The 16,748-nt window shown below is 41.9% G+C and overlaps 1 protein-coding gene across 3 annotated transcripts in view; it reads right to left on the minus strand.

The window, feature by feature from the left end:
- The window catches only part of UNC5A (unc-5 netrin receptor A), a 374,244-nt gene that overhangs the window by 18,404 nt on the left and 339,092 nt on the right, over nt 1-16,748 (minus strand). For all 3 annotated transcript variants that reach the window (XM_066591340.1, XM_066591341.1, XM_066591338.1), the window contains 3 exons: nt 15,642-15,791; nt 14,259-14,423; nt 8,499-8,677 (listed from right to left, as the gene is read on the minus strand). In XM_066591340.1, the coding sequence (XP_066447437.1) occupies nt 8,499-8,677; nt 14,259-14,423; nt 15,642-15,791 (494 nt within the window). The remainder of the gene's footprint in view (nt 1-8,498; nt 8,678-14,258; nt 14,424-15,641; nt 15,792-16,748) is intronic.

The raw sequence follows: 16,748 nt of genomic DNA on the forward strand, positions 1-16,748 counted from the left end.
AGAATTGAGCGAAGAACGAATCGTACACAAAAACTGCACGATGTCCGTGCATTTAGACACAACGGTTATCACTCAAAAGACGTTTTTGAGCGAATTTTGAGTGAGAATTGTTGGGTCTAAATGGGCCTTAACATATGTAGAAATAATTTTTCCGATGTCAAAGAACTCCATAGTCTCTAAGGTCTGTTCACATCAGTTTTGGTCTCTGCCCCATTGACTTTTTACTACTTTCGGATGGTAAACATAGCAGCTATCTTGTGTAACTTATAGTACTGCTCTTTATTGGACCCTAGGGTCCGAGTGTCACCGCAACTTCTGCACCACCGTACAGGGGTTCCCCATGGTCTGCAGTGCCCAGTCTTGACATAAAAATTAAAAACATATTGTTAAAGTTCTTTGGGTTTGATTCTTCCTTTTTTTAAAAATATTTTTCTTGTTTTTTGAAGTTCTACTTTGCAGAGGGAGGGGAACGTATTTAAAAGGTAGCACAGAGTTCTGGTTCTTCTGAATGTACAGTATACAAAACTAATTACCTCAGTTATCAAGTAACATCCATTCCCAATGAGTTGAATTGTAATAATGCTGAATCTTTGTTGCAAGCAGTAATTACAGAACTCCATAAAAACATTTTGTACTTTTCATTTTTTATGCAATAGACTTTTGGTGTGAAGTTTGGAAATTCTTTTAGGCTGCCAAGGAAACGAAACAAAACACTTTTGGAAGGATATCTAATAACTGTGACATTTTAATTTACAGTTTTTGTGTGGAAGGTGCATAAAGGGGCAAAGAAATGTCTGGTTGCTATGGTTTTTGAGCTGGTGCTCTTATCTTTAGATTGTAAAAGTGATATAGGTGAGAAGGACAAGCATTTCACAGTAGAAAAAAGCATGTTTATTAAAGGGGAAGTATCAGCTAACTAAATTACTGTATTATAGAGATTTTCAGGAGAACAATTACGATTGTACAACTGTGAAAATTCTCCATCTCCTAGAGGGGTAGATACGAGTGCAGTATCCTTTGATAATGCTCTATTTTATGTCCGCAAGTGCCAACAATCGTGGTGGAGATATAATAAAAAAGATACAAGTGTGTTATTGTAATATACTTGTTATTCTAACCATTTAGTGAGCAGTCATAATTATTTTTATGGAGGTCACTATGGGGCCTCAGGCTAAACTGCTGTAAAAACACGGTGGCCTAGTCTAAGGCCAGAATGGAAGACCTGTGCTGGGTAGACTAGGCTTCCTACTGACAGGCAGGCTCCTGCTCTAGTAGAGTGGAGAAGTCTCTGATTCTGACCATTTAACCCCTTATATGCCATGGTCAATAGCGATCGTGGAATGTAAGAGGTTCACAAGAGGAGGGGCCTCCTCCTGTCTCCCATCAGTCCTCAGTGATGTGACCCACCAGCACTCGGAGATGTGATTGTGGGGTGCCAATGGGTTGCAATGGTAACTAGAGGCCTGATGAAGGCCTATGTGTCTGCTCTACATGCTATGTTAGGCAGGGTCTAGTATAGGGATGAGCGAGCATACTCGTCCGAGCTTGATGCTCGTTCGAGTATTAGGGTGCTCGAGATGCTCGTTACTCGAGACGAGCACCACGCGGTACTCGTCTCGATTAAACGAGCACTGACCATTGAATTCAATGGAGCCAGCAATACAGCCGGCTCCATTGAAAGCAATGGGCTGCCGGCGATCGCGGGATGAATTGTCGGGAAGGGCTTAAATATATAAGCCCTTCCCTGCAATTCATCCAGAAATGTGTAAAAATAAAAAAAAATATACTCACCTTGTCCCGGCAGAACGATGTTAGCCCATTGAATTCAATGGAGGCGGCAATACAGCCGGCTCCATTGAAAGCAATGGGCTGCCGGCAATCGTGGGATGAATTGTCGGGAAGGGCTTAAAGGAGATGTCCCGAGGCAGCAAGTGGGTCTATACACTTCTGTATGGCCATAATAATGCACTTTGTAATGTACATTGTGCATTAATTATGAGCCATACAGAAGTTATAAAAAGTTTTTTACTTACCTGCTCCGTTGCTGGCGTCCTCGTCTCCATGGTGCCGACTAATTTTCGCCCTCCGATGGCCAAATTAGCCGCGCTTGCGCAGTCCGGGTCTTCTCCTCTTCTCTATGGGGCTCCGTGTAGCTCCGTGTAGCTCCGCCCCGTCACGTGCCGATTCCAGCCAATCAGGAGGCTGGAATCGGCAATGGACCGCACAGAAGCCCTGCGGTCCATGAAGACAGAGGATCCCGGCGGCCATCTTCAGCAGGTGAGTATGAAGACGCCGGACCGCCGGGATTCAGGTAAGCGCTGTGCGGGTGGTTTTTTTAACCCCTGCATCGGGGTTGTCTCGCGCCGAACGGGGGGGGGGTTTAAAAAAAAAAAAACCCGTTTCGGCGCGGGACATCTCCTTTAAATATATAAGCCCTTTCCTGCAATTCATCCAGAAATGTGTAAAAATAAAAAATATATATACTCACCTTGTCCCGGCAGACGGAGTTCAGCGCGGCTGGCCTGCAGTGGGTGTGAGTCAGACATGCCCCTGATTGGCTCAGTGCTGAGCCAATCAGAGGCAAATCTCACTCACACCCATTCATGAATTCATGAATGGGTGAATGAGTGTTGCCTCTGATTGGCTCAGCGCAGCTTTCAGTTGAATGACAGCAGTTCAGCACCACAGTGCAGGGGACAGCAGGAGAAGACGCAGCTGTGCCCCAGCAGCTGAAGGGAGGTGAGTATCTATTTTTTTTGTTTTTTAAATCACTTTTAATTCATTTCCAGGGAATGGCTTATATGTAAAGTCCTTCCCTGAAAAAGAATTCAGGTGTGCCAGCGGACCAATGTCTTCAATGGAGTCGCCGGCAGCAGCAGCGGCTCCATTGAAGAGAATGCCTGCATTTTTATTCTTTTTTACACTAAAATCTTTCTTTTTCAGGTAAGGGCCTTTATTTTTAAGCCCTTCCCGAAAATTCATCCCGTGCTCGCCGGCAGCCCATTGCTTTCAATGGAGCCGGCTGTATTGCCGGCTCCATTGAATTCAATGGGCTAACATCGTTCTTCTCTGCCACATACGATCGTTATGCTGACAGTGGGGGGGTCTCACTCTTGCCACTATTGTGGCTTAATAGTGAGACCTCGGAGCCCGAAATGCAGCCCTGCATGTTGCTCCTCGCCTGCCCTATCCATTTCTGTGTTTTTTACATGACTTTGGTGATTTGCTAAGATTTTCACAAATGAAAACCTTAGCGGAGCACCAGTCATATACAAAAATGCTCGAGTCGCCCATTGACTTCAATGGGGTTCGTTACTCGAAACGAACTCTCGAGCATCACTGAAAGTTCGACTCGAGTAACGAGCACCCGAGCATTTTGGTGCTCGCTCATCTCTAGTCTAGTAGAGAGGCTGTCAAAAATATACTGCACAGTACTAGATAAGTATACTGTAATGTAATATGCTAGCAATTGATGTGTAAAAACAAACGGTAAAGTTATGCTAAAAAAAATTCAGATAAAAAACAACACTTTTTTTCCCTATGAAACACCATTTGCTATGGAAAAATTATATATAATAGGTGACACGGTAATGGGAGTGACATCACCAACCCGTGACATACCGTGCCAGACCACAGGGTGGACTTGTTCCCAGCTCCCAAATCCTAAGCCTAAATCGCACCCAAATACAGTTTTGCATGCACCTCAACACTTCAATGCAAGCACGGTTGCACACTTTGGGGTTATGGATCACTTAGAGTCTCAAAGAGAGACTAATTAAGCTATTTTCTAAAAAGTTTTGTAGTGCTTAGATAAAAAAAATACAAAGGGGGTAAGGAACATATGATATATACACAGAAAATAAAAAGAATAAAATAATAGGAAATACCGGTCTATGAAGTCAGTTTTTAAATAGTCCTGGTTGCAAGTAGCATTCAAAAATATGGACGGTACTGTATCAGATATAGCTCCCTGGACTAACAGTTTGGGGAGTGTAACCCCACTGTTTTAAGGCTTCGTCAAACCACATCTTCCAACCTTTCCCTATGGCATAAAGGAAAGGCGGACCTAGTGATTCTTCCAGATGAAAACGCAATTTGTTACTTTGGCCATAATTTCTGGGAGGTGCTCCAGGAGGGACACTATGGCTGCCATATTTCTTAACATGCACGGGGGTGCAAGCTGAATACAATGTAATCAGCGCTCCCTGTGGAGAACACAGCATGCGGTCCCTGCTATCAGCTCTGAACGATGGATTTTATGCTCACCTAAAACTCATCGTTCAGCCGAAGAGTGCAAGATGGGAGCATTTACATACGACGTTAAACAATGGCTTTTGAGCGAATTTTGAGTGATAATCGTTGCATGTAAATGGAACTTCAGAGTCTGGGGTTTGTGGATTGTGAGAACAGGAGGAAGAATGGTATCTCATGTGACTTGGTAACTTGGTTATCATAGAGCAAAGGACATCATGGTTTGTCACAAAGGGGCAGATGGCATTAAAAGCTCCCTGTTCAGGTGTGAATTAACATGCTGATGAATTTGATTGAGCTTAGCTTGTGACAGGATGCAAACCTGCACTAAATTCACCCAGCTTTCCTAGATGAAGAATGGTCGATACTAGAGAACACTAGCAGATGAGATTCAAAGATGAGTGAATCTCTTGGTATCATACTGAATTACAATAGGTATCAACGCATTTGTAATCTCCTGAACTATGAAAATATTTTCTTTATCCTGCATAGTGAATGACGTAAAAAGACATAAAAATAGTTCCAGAATTCCTGTCTTACCTTCATTTTTCTTCCAAAAAATGCAATAAAAGGTAATCAAAAAGTCACATATGCCCCAAAATGGTACAAATGAAACCTACATGTGTACCTGTAATTGCACTGACTCGCAGAATAAAGTTAACATGTCATTTATACCATATGGCGAATGTTGTAAAAAAAACCAACTTTTGGTGAATTTAAGTTTCTCTTCCCCCCAACATTTATAAATTAAATGTACCCCCAACTCATGCATTTAAAATTACAACTCACCCTGCAAAAACAAGTCCCCAACCGGTATGTTAAAAAAAATGCTATAGTTCTTCAAACATAGTGATGAAAAATGGAAATATATGCTATGCGGTCATGAGGGGTGTATGGACTGAGCTTGGGAGCCGAGTCCGCTCAATACATGGTGGCTATCGGCTGTTTTTGACAGCTGACAGCCACCAGCATCTGCCATGAACAGAGTTAGTTTTCGTCGTGGCTGTTAACTGTTTAGATGCTGTGGTTAAAGCTGACCGTGCATGTAAACAGTCAGTGGGGTAGGGGCCTCTTTCCAAGCCATATCAGCACCCCTGCAAAGCGACTGGGGAGTGCTGATGGGCTAATATGTCAACCCGGAGTCTATTGAAGACTTCCAAGGCTGCTATGCGTAGATGCCTTTTAAGCCCTGCCTGTTGCAGGACTTCGTAGGCAGCATGTATGTTTCCCAAAATGGTGCTAATAAAAACTACGGCTCCCCCTACCAAAAACAAGCCCTCATACATCCCAATCAAGGAAAATAAAAAAGATAATAATAAAGGGACGGAAAGTAATTTTTTTTAAATTACTTTTTAAAAGTAGAAAAACATAAAACTATATAAATTTGATACCACCATAATCGTACTGACCCATTGAACAACGTTCATGTTATTTTTACTGCATTGTAAACACTGTATAAACTGAGCCCCCCACAGAAAATGGTGCAATTGCAATTTTTTCTATTTCTCAGCATTTAAACATTTTTTTAAGTTTTTGTATACATTATAATGTACAATAAATGGTACTATTAAAAAATACAACCTGCCCCACAAAAGACAAGCCGTCATATAGCTATATCAATGGAAAAATAAAAAAGTTATGGCACTTGGAATACGGAGATGAGAAACGGAAATAGAACAATTTTAGGTCTTCAAGGGGTTAAGGCACAAAATCTAATATAACACTTACACTATATGGACAAAAGTATTTGGACACTGCATGTTTGTCAGAAACAGTGCTTTATTTTTCTATTTAGTAAGGTGTCGGCCCTCCTTTTGCTTGTATTACAGCGGCAGCACGTTCAGGCATACTTTCCACAAGTCCGCTGTAAGTCTGAGCAGGAATATTTTGCCATTCCTCATGCCAGGCTATGAGAAGAGATTGTTGTGAGGATGGGCGCGGGTGGCGGGGTCGTACCCATCGCTCCAGTTCATCCCACAAGTGCTCCATGAATGGTTATTACAAAATGAGCAGCTTTTTTTTTTACCCATGCCCTTCCCAGCATGCCGGTCGGCAAACTCAGTATTTGCATATTTGCTGAAAACATGCAGTATCCAAATCCTTTTGTCCATATAGTGTGATATCATTTTTCCCATTTTAAAGTACCATATAAAAGTTTTTCTGCAAGCCCTTATGGCAGTGAGATATCCCATGGAGATCCCACCATGGTAGCGGTCCACGTGACTAGTGAGAGGGGCCTGGCACAAAACTGCTTCTTCTGCTTACTTATTGTTTGCCTGCAAGCCACCACTAGCAGGAGCGCATTGCATGGAGATCTTAATACCTCTTATCAAATTCCAGAATAGCTGTATAAATTGCAAAGCAAAATAAAGTCCCCCTAGTGGTGGCTGAAGGCGACTAAAATGGTATAATGTATGACTATGTGAAAGGGAGCAGGGGAGTGGGAGCTGTGTAAACATTGCGACCCTGACTCCTAAATCACTGCAGTCCAAGTTATATGTTTTTTAAAGAGGTTGTGCAGGTGTACTTTCCCACCCATCCGCACATCGGGCTGAAAAGACACAGCTGTATGCTATATGGGTCAGTTACTGACAGGGCTGCTTTAAATTTAGACAGCTAAATACTAAACTAGATGTGCCATATTTGTTTAAGTGGCTCACACTTTATGATAAATTTAACTAATTTTTAGACATATTTATTTTATTTACTTTAGTTAGCTTACTTTGACCAATCATTTTCAGAAAATGTTGGCGATCATTGGCACAATTTGGCAAGTCCTGCCCATTCCCTTTATTTATGTGTGAGTCGGAAGTATGACAAATCTATAGCACAGATAACACTGCTGACCTGGTGTCCCCCCCCCCCTCCCCCAACACTCCCTTATCAGTAACTTTTTAAAGATGTTTGTGGTAGTATTCACTAAAGGCTCATTTAGACACAACAATTATCGCTCAAAATTCTTTCAAAATATCGCTCAAGACATCTTTTGAACAATAATCGTTGTGTGCATTTACACGGCAAGATGATCGCTCAAAATTAGGTCATACAGCAGTTTGAGTGACAGTTTTGAGCGTTCACTTTGCATAAGTGTGTAAAAGACAGCTCACGCTGTATGCAGAAAACAAGTGGGACCGTTATCTTCTGCATACAGCTGTTGTCTTCTCGCAGTGCTCAGCTGGGAGGCAGCTGAGCTCTCCGAGCTGGAAATGCAGAAGACAGTAGGAGCGCTGCCTTCTGCATACTCCTGCTGTGTTCACGGAGCGCACAGCTGGTGTACAGCTGAGAGCTTCGAGCGGGGTATGCAGAAGACAAGTGGGGCCGCTTGTCTTCTGTATACAGCTGTTGTCTTCTCGGAGTGCTCAGCTGGTTTCCAGCTGAGCGCTCTGAGCGGGGTATACAGAAAACAGCTGGACTGCTTGTCTTCTTCATACACCGGCTGTGTTTTCCGAGCAATATACCAGCTGAAACGATAGTATAAGCGGTATCCCGCTGAGAACTCAGCGCGCAGCTCTGATAAAGCTCATCGTTGTCTTTCAGCTAGCTGAAAGACAACGATGAGCGAATCATTCATGAACAGTGCACAATGGCCGCACGTTTAGACACATCGATTATCGCTCAAAAGATGGCTTTTGAGCAAATTTTGAGCAATAATCACTGTGTCTAAATGGGCCTTTATTCAGGGACCATAAAATCTTTACTTCCTTATCAGTGACTTTTTAAAGATGTTTGTATTTCTGTGGTAGTATTCACTATTTCAGGGACCATAAAACCATCACTCCCTTATCAGTGACTATTCTAAGATGTTTGTATTTCTGTTGTAGTATTCGTTTAAGTGCAAATTATTCACATCCATGTCTGTGCCTTGCCATAAGTATGTGTGTATAAATATGCATGCCTCTTCAGATCGGTTTCATTTTTCCTTGATGAAGGACTGAGAGTAAAAGTCCAAAAGCTTACTGTAACATCATGTATTTTTGTTTGCCATTAAAAGATATCATATCTACAAGATTACTTGGTTCCTCTTGCTGAGAACAATCACATTTTGTTCTACTGGCTAACACCGTACCAAACCTTTTTCCCCATTCCCTTTATGACATGCTCTATTATCTGTTGAGGTGGAAAAAGGGCCTAAAACACATAATAAATCAAGCACAAGGTATGAACGCCAGTTTTGGCTGCTAATTTAGCCAGGTTTGTGGTGCATTTAGCTTAGTAAATTTGCCCGTTGTATCAGATTATTATCTTACCTGTCCAAATTTAGCTTCTGAGCTAGAACTCTCCATTCGGCACCATGGGAGGATGGCTCATCTAAGCTTGTTATGATCTTCTGTCTCATTAGAAAGGGGATCTTGAAGGCGCTGGGACCCGCCAAAGCTGCTGCTTCTTTCTCTCCTTCATCTAATAGTATCTCTGATGGGCGATTTTCCTAAACCAAACGTCAAATAAATAATTGGCAACAAATGTATGAGTGACAGTACAAAAGGTAAAGCTGTCTGTATACTGTCAACAACTGATGGCTGAAAATGTTTTTGTCTGACAGCCGTTTACCTAGGCTCCACCATACACACAAACTTTTAGACTACTCTGGCACTGGCACAGGGAACAAAACGGATTGGGGTTGAAATTCAACGCTCCTGATCCTTCTTTGCCCCAGCATCATCTGTCTGGGGAAAGTTGAGCCACCTCCATACACATTAGAGAGTCAACGAAACCCACCATTATAGGGTCAGACAACTAAGGTTTAGTGTGTATGGAGGCCTTAAAGGGATCCCGTCACATCCCCACAGCACCATAAACTTAGTTATGGTGTGGTTAGGGGTGCAGGGTGATGTATTTTTTTATATTCACCTGCTCCTTGGATCCAGCAGTGTCATCTTTTTAAGGCGATTGCTTGACTGATTACTAACAGCCATGCATACCTGCTCTACCCACCAGTAGCACAGAAACCTCAGATCCTGGCAGTTACACCACTTACATGCCATGATCTATAGAAAATGCAGTATCCAAGCAGATGAGCTTACAGGGAGCTCCTTCTGTCACCCATCTGCATCCTGCAGTGTAATTGCAAGGTATCAATGCATTCCCATTGCAGCGGTAAGTCTTCAAAGGCCTTCATGTGTGCCATATAGCGCAGCCTAGTAGACCTTGCCTCTGGCAGAGTCTAACAGGCTGCTGTTATATGCTTAGTAGAACGTACTACATAAGCAATGCAGTGTACTATCCTAGTAATCGAATGATCACATCTTCAATTCCCCTTCATGGACTAGAAAATAGTGTCACAAAAAGTTCAAGAAAGTTTGGAAAGTAAAAAAATCAAGTTTAATAAAAGACATTTTTTTCCACAAAAAAATCCTTTGTAAATAAATTTTTTAAATGCAACACATAATAGATATTAATGCACTCATAATGACCCAGACAATGAAAATAAACTAATGCTAGAATGCTAGAATTGCTAGTTTTCTTTTGTTCACCACCGAAAAATACATAATAAAAAGCAATCCGAAAGTCATATATACCTCAAAATAGTACTAATAAAAAGTGCCAGATAAATAAAAAGGTTATGGGTCTTCAGATGCAGTGATGCAGATTCAATTATTTTCCTTTAAAAATGTTCTTTTATTGTGGAAAAATAGTAAAAACTAAAAAAAGAAATCTAAATAAACTTGGTATTGCAGTACAAGTGCTGATTCGGATAAAAAAAAGTTATTTTTACCAAATGATGAATGCTGTAAAAAGAACACATAAAAATAATGGTGTCATTTCTGGATGCTTTTTTCCATTACCCCCTCCGAAATAATGTAATAAAACGGCCATGTCAACAAGCTATAGTTATTGCAATGTGAATATGAAAACCGCTTGCACGTTAAGGCATAAAATAGACTTGTCACAACATTTCTCAGCTTACATACTGTTATTTCAAACCATCCACCGACACTGCAGCAATGTAAAACTTTACACAAAAATACATATATTACCTCTTGTGTTTTACCACACATAAGGACTTATTCACACGTCCGTATATCGGCTGGGTTTTTAAGTCTGGCCGATATACGATATCCCTTTCTGCAGGAGAAGAAGGCGGGTTGTCCGGGAGCAGTGCACTGCTTGCAATGGGACGGGGCAGAGCTAAGTTCCGCCCCTCCCATTGCAAATACTCTCGAGGGGTGGAGAGGGGGCGGAAGCTCGGTGCACTGCTCCCAGCCCGGCCCGCCTCCTCCCCTGTAGAAAGGGACATCGTATATCGTCCGGGTGTGAAAACCCGTCCGATATACGGACTTGTGAATAACCTCTAAGGCACTGTGCAGTATTCTTGCAAGTTAACAGCACAAGATACATACTCACAGCGGTATAGCATTCCTAAAGACTGCATAGGTAGCATGCAATGTTCATTTGTAAGGTTATGATCATAGGGTTAAGAGACGTTGGGGGCCCCCCCAAACATAAACTTTTGCACCTGGGCCCATGAGCCTTTAGCTACGCCCCTGATCAAAGCTGTCTATTAAACGTTGCATACTGAAAGGGAGACAAACTCTTTGATGTGTGCAAACCCCTCCTCCCAACAATTTTCTAGAGCATCACATAATCTCATGTGCAACCATTTTCCATCATTTTACGCGTATATTCAGTATATACTGTAGAACTGTATTAAACATCATTTGTCTTCATAGTTGAACTAATGCCTATGCTCACATACTATTCAAACAGTATTTAAAATGGTTATGATGCTTTGTGGATTATGTTTAATTCAAGCTTCACTATTAAAGGAGTTGTTCGGTTACAAATTAAGGTTTCCAAAATTAGAGTCAAATGGGTTGAAACAATACTTACCTGTCTTCAGGTCTAGTAACCCCGCACTGCAGACTGCGATTGTCCCGGTGTCTTATGACAGCGGAAGTCAGGAAACCACTGCCAGCCAATCTGAGGCCACAGTTTCACCGGCCATTCTCTTGACATCAGCATTCACACCCTGGGTGCCATGATGCCAGGAGTTTTGAGCAGTGATGTAATGGCCTCTGATTGGTAGGCAGTGGTCACCTGACTTCCGCTGTCAACAAACACCGGGAGAATCGCAGGGCTCCAGGACTGAGATTTATTTTATTGTTTGAACCCATTTGCCTCTAAATTTAAAAACATAATTTGTAACCGGACAACTTCTTTAACTGCCATGTAATTCAATGTAGAAACAGTTAAAAATATTTTCTCTTCATGTCCATGGCTGGCTCTCTAGACACATAAAGAAACCCGGTATGCATCTCATGACAATGTTTTCAGGTTTGGCTATGAGAATTTAATCTGCTCAATCTATTTTTGTTTGAGGTATAAACATTGATGGTCTATGGCGTTAAAGGTTATCAGTATGTGATTGCTGGGGTCTGACTCCTAGTACCCAAGTTGATCAGCAGCACAGAGGGGCTGCAGCATTTATACAAGCAGGACAACTCACTCTTACACATGGCTGCGACTAGTACTGCAGGTCACCCCCATGTACATTCTGCTGATCAGCAGGGCTAGGTTCCCACAGGGCGGAATCCCGCCGGAAATCCCGCGATTTGGCCACAGCGAAAAACCGCAAGATTTCCGCAAGGAAAGCGCTGCTTCAAAATCCGCAGCACTTAGCTGCAGGTTTTGGAGCGGCTTGGCCCATGCTTTTCCGTTGCGGCCTGTGCTCCCTATAGAGGAGAGCACAGCCGCAACAGCAAAAAATTGACATGCTGCGGCCAGGGAATCCGCGACGCAGCACTAGCTTCTGCCTGCTTTGCCGCGACAGATTGGCCGTCCGGTGTGGATGAGATTTTTGAAAAATTTTGTCCACATGGCTGGCCAATCCCGGGATAAGCGACCCCAGGCGGACTTGCTGCAGTGAAATTCCGGACGGAATTTCCATGGCAAATCCGCCCTATGTGAACCCAGCCTAAGAGTTTTAGTTTATATGTCATCATCAATATTTTTTTCCTAAAACCCCTTTTAAAGTCAAGAGTTGCAATAAAATGTGACTGAACCTTCTCGAATCATCTGGATTTCTGCATTGATTACTAATAAAATGTGGTCTGACTTTTATCTCACTCACAATTATAAACAAATATAATTTAGTTAAACTAATAACACACAAACAGTTGTACCATTCATGTCTTATTGAGCACAATAAGTTAACATCTACAGTGCAGGGAGAAAAAAAGTGAACCTCTGTGTCAATTATTTTTCCAGGAACTTATTGACAAAACAATATTTTAATTAAGGAAATGAGATTGGAAGTGTGGGTTTTATAAGGCCTTTGCCCATTAAATAAAGGTACAGAAAGCCTGGTTACTGACAAATGTGTTATTTTCAAGAAAGATTAGTTAATGTAAACCATACCTTGATACAAATAACGTTAAGAAGACCTCAGAAGATGTGCTATAGAGACACATGAAGCTAGAAAAGGCTTCAAAATTATTTAAAGACCTCGGTGTACATCAATCCATGGTTAGGTAAACTTCCTACAGATACAAAATATCCAGGAAGTGGCGCCCTGTTAAGTCCTTTTCACAAGCACAATGGACTATCCTAAAAGGGGAGAAAGAACCCAAAGGTAATAGCAAATGACATACAGAAGACTCCACAAACTGCAAAAACCTATGTTCAGGAGTCCACCATTAGAAAAACGCTGAACAAGAATGGTGTTCATAGGAGGTCACCACAAAAGAAGCTGCTGCTCTCCAAAATACATTGCAGCCTGTCTCAAGTTTGCCTGAGTCTATCTGGATGTTCCATAATACTCCTAGGAAAATGTTCTATGGACACTGCACTTGACAGTAAAACGTTTTAGCACAAATACGCGATGCTATGTCCGGAAGAAAAAAGGGTCAAGAGGGGTGTCTTGTCTCCTTAAGGAGAGCACCCAAAAAGTGTATGGAGACACCTAGAGGGTGAGTGGGTCAGGGAGGGCATTGTCTCTCCCCAAGGAGAGCACCCAGAAGGGGTGTGAGAAGACACCTGAGAAGTGAGTGAGGAGACTTATAAGGCCATGCATGCTCCTATGGGTTTTCTGGCTTGGTTTCCTGTTCCCAATCATTGTTTTACAGACGTGTTAAAGAATCGTACATTGATTTGAAGGAATGCTGCCATCCAATAGGTGGCACTGAAGAGGTATTGTTCCAGCTTCCTTATTTGGAGGAAAAAAGAGCACTGCACATCAACACAAAAAACACATCCCAACTGTGAAGCCTGCTGAAGGGAGCATCATGCTTTCCGATTGTTCTGCTGCTCCAGGGCCTTAACGGCTTTCTGATCATTGAGGGAACAATGACTTTTAATGGTGTATCAAACCATTTTGACCAACTCAACATTGACCCAACGCATACAAGTAAATCAACTAAAAAGTAATTAAAAAATAGGTTTTGCATTTTGGAATGTTCCAAGTCAGAGTCCTGATATTAAATGTATGACGATGCTGTGGCATGACCTGAATAGGGCTATGCATGCAGGCATCCCAGATATATTACTGAAGGTAAACACATTTGCAGGGAGAAATGGTACAAAATTTCTCCTCAACATTGTGCAAATCTTATTTTCAGCTACAGGGAACATCTGGTGGAGGAAAATGCTGCTAAAGGGGGATATACAGGTTATTAAATTCAAGGGTTCACTTACTTTTTCTCCTTGCACTGTGGATGTTTACTCAATGTGCTTAATAAAAGACAAAAGATATCAACAATACAACTCTTTGTGTGTTTTTAGTTTAGCTATATTGTGCTTATCCATAACTGTGACTTAGAAAACGATCAGACCCTATTTTATTAGTAATTAATACAGAAATTCACGCAATTCGAAAAGGTTCACTTACTTTTTCCTGAAACTGTACTTTGCATCCTGATGCACTGTCCCCTTGGCTGTTGACACTGCAACATTAATGGTTCAATGAACAAGAAGCATGGGCAAAAAACTTTTCCTGCTGTGTTTTTTTTCATTCTCACATGGTCTGTAGACTATAACATATGGCACATATCATGCAAACTGACTTATTTTACCTTATTTAGGTTAATATTGATGTTGAAACTTTGACCGTCTCCTTCCACTTGCCATACCCAAACCCTGCAGGAGAGGTCACATGTGCTGAGACTGAAGCGCTCCAGTGTGAAAGTGCAATGAAGATTCCCATGCACTCCATTCCAGATATGATAGAATGGGATCTCCTGTATAAAGACAAGTAACCATACAAAGTGATGAGCATTCCGATGGAGCTTATTTTATATCATGCTTTCGGCTCATTGACAGATCCAATCCTAACGATGGTCTCCTGAGAATGATATTATTTAAATTGCGAGAGAATGTAATTACATGATTTACAGTCCAATACAATATTGTTAATGGGGCATGTCATGAATTCATGGCCAGTAGGAACCTGACCATTCGCTGTATGCGGATTTTGTAATGTATTCTCTTTGCAAAAAAAAAATAAAAATCAAACACCTATAGGAAGTTGTCGTTTTGCTGCAAACCATTCACTGCCCCCTTTTGTATTTATTCTGGTTCTGACTCCTGCTTGACTCTTGACAACTCTGACTGCTGTGCTCACTGAGCTCAGTTCTGTTTACTGGGCTTTATTATTGCTTGCTGCCTGCCCTTCTGTTTGGACCTCGTTATTGCACATGTGCCACCAGCCCTGACCAAGTCTTTTGGATATGCACCTGTTCACACCATCAGGTTCCACAGCTTGGCCCAGTACAGACTCAACAGTCACACTTCCAGGACTATCTGTATAAGTACGGCTTGGAGACCCCACGGCAAAGACCGTATCCCATTTGGGGGGGTTAAAGATGAAAAAGTTTCCTAGGTGCTGCTCAGATAGTCCAAAGCCAACCGATGTGTGCCAAGGTGGATCACTGCCTGCCTGCCTGCCTCTCTTCTTTCCTCATTTGCATACAGAGTGGGATAACTTTGCAACCTAATTGCAGAGGTACATAAGGTCATTAGGAAATAGAGGACATTAAGAGTGATTGATTTTGTATCCCCTGAGTCAATTTTAGGCGTGAGATGGCGGTGATAGGTTTAATTTAAAATCCAACACCATGCTCATCATCGCTGCAGATTCTACATGGAAAAGTCACAGATTTCCTCTATTGAATTACAATGGGGTTAATCTGTGTGCGAATCCACTAGTCAATTTGCTGCAGAAATCCACATTTTAGCTTCAGAATTCGTGACGAATATTTAGGCTTGTCTATGACAAATCTGTACTAGTACGAAGCTATAATGACGGGATGAACTGAAGTAGAGGCCGATGAGCGTAGAGAAGTGCAAAATCTTCAACCATTTCTCCCATTAATGTCTAGTACTTGTTCTACCAATTGGCATTAATCATACATTTTTAAGCTGAAGTGCTGCATGGCATGGTAAGCCGCTGATTATACCTGGTAGCTGGCCAAGAGTTTGCTCTTCCACATGGTGCTGTGCATATCATGCACAGAAAGGCGTAGATTGTGATAACTATCTTTAAAATGTAAGATCCGCGGCTCATCCAACATCTGCCCCCCCTGTTGTTTCTCCAGCTGTATGACCTCCTGTGGGATAAACGTACACCATTATAAGGAGATAAGACATGTTGTACATGATTAATGCATATGAGGAAAATGGTCAGATAGTGTCTCCGCATTAGTACAGCGAACATGCTTCTAGATCTTTGTACAGGCAATTTGCATCCATCATACATATCTTCATACATTAAGTGATGCTTGCATCTGTGTTTTTACAAGCTTCCTGCGTGTGTAGAGGGTTAGTGACCCTACAGTGGAACACTGGCTACCATCCTCGAGGGTACAAATGCCTGCTTGGGCACAGCTGGCTTTCTTATACAGCGGATGAACAATCTCGAGTTGATGAGAAACAAAGTTCAAGTGAGAACTCTCTAAAGAGGCCAACAATGCGCATCCTGATAGACGGATGTAACACAGCTTCAGCGATAAGTGGTTTCTTCCAATATTCAGAAACAATAGAAAGCAGTATAGTATCACTGAACTTGGGAGGATTAATCTTAAGGCATTACTTCAAGGAGTTTAATGTGTGCTTTTTCTTTAGCGGAGAAGGGCAGCTTTGCTTTGTTTGTCTTTTTTGCTTTCAGTGCCTAAAAAAGCATTGATAAAAGTGATGTCTCCCTGATGCTTGCCAACACTGCCTGGGGTAAATCAGGGGCATAGCTTTAGGGTAAGGGGACCTTTATCCTTAGCTACTATCATTCAGATAATAGTCAATCAGAAAAGTCGCTGAAATGTACCAACAACCGTTGTTGGAAAGCTTTTGCATTGAGTGCTTATTGCTCATTAGTTGTTCATTGATATGTCATTCGTAGAGGGGCTTTCTATGCAAATTTGCTTTCACTTACCAATCACTGTGACTTTAAGACAGATGAGTTTTGATCAACCAGCGACTATTTTTTAGACAACCTAAAATGAAACGACTAGCGAGAGAATTTTTGTTTGTGACCCTGTTGGTGGCTGGGTTTACAGTATATGGAATGACTG

Source organism: Eleutherodactylus coqui, chromosome 2 (assembly GCF_035609145.1).
Source record: "Eleutherodactylus coqui strain aEleCoq1 chromosome 2, aEleCoq1.hap1, whole genome shotgun sequence".
Taxonomy (NCBI): domain Eukaryota; kingdom Metazoa; phylum Chordata; class Amphibia; order Anura; family Eleutherodactylidae; genus Eleutherodactylus; species Eleutherodactylus coqui.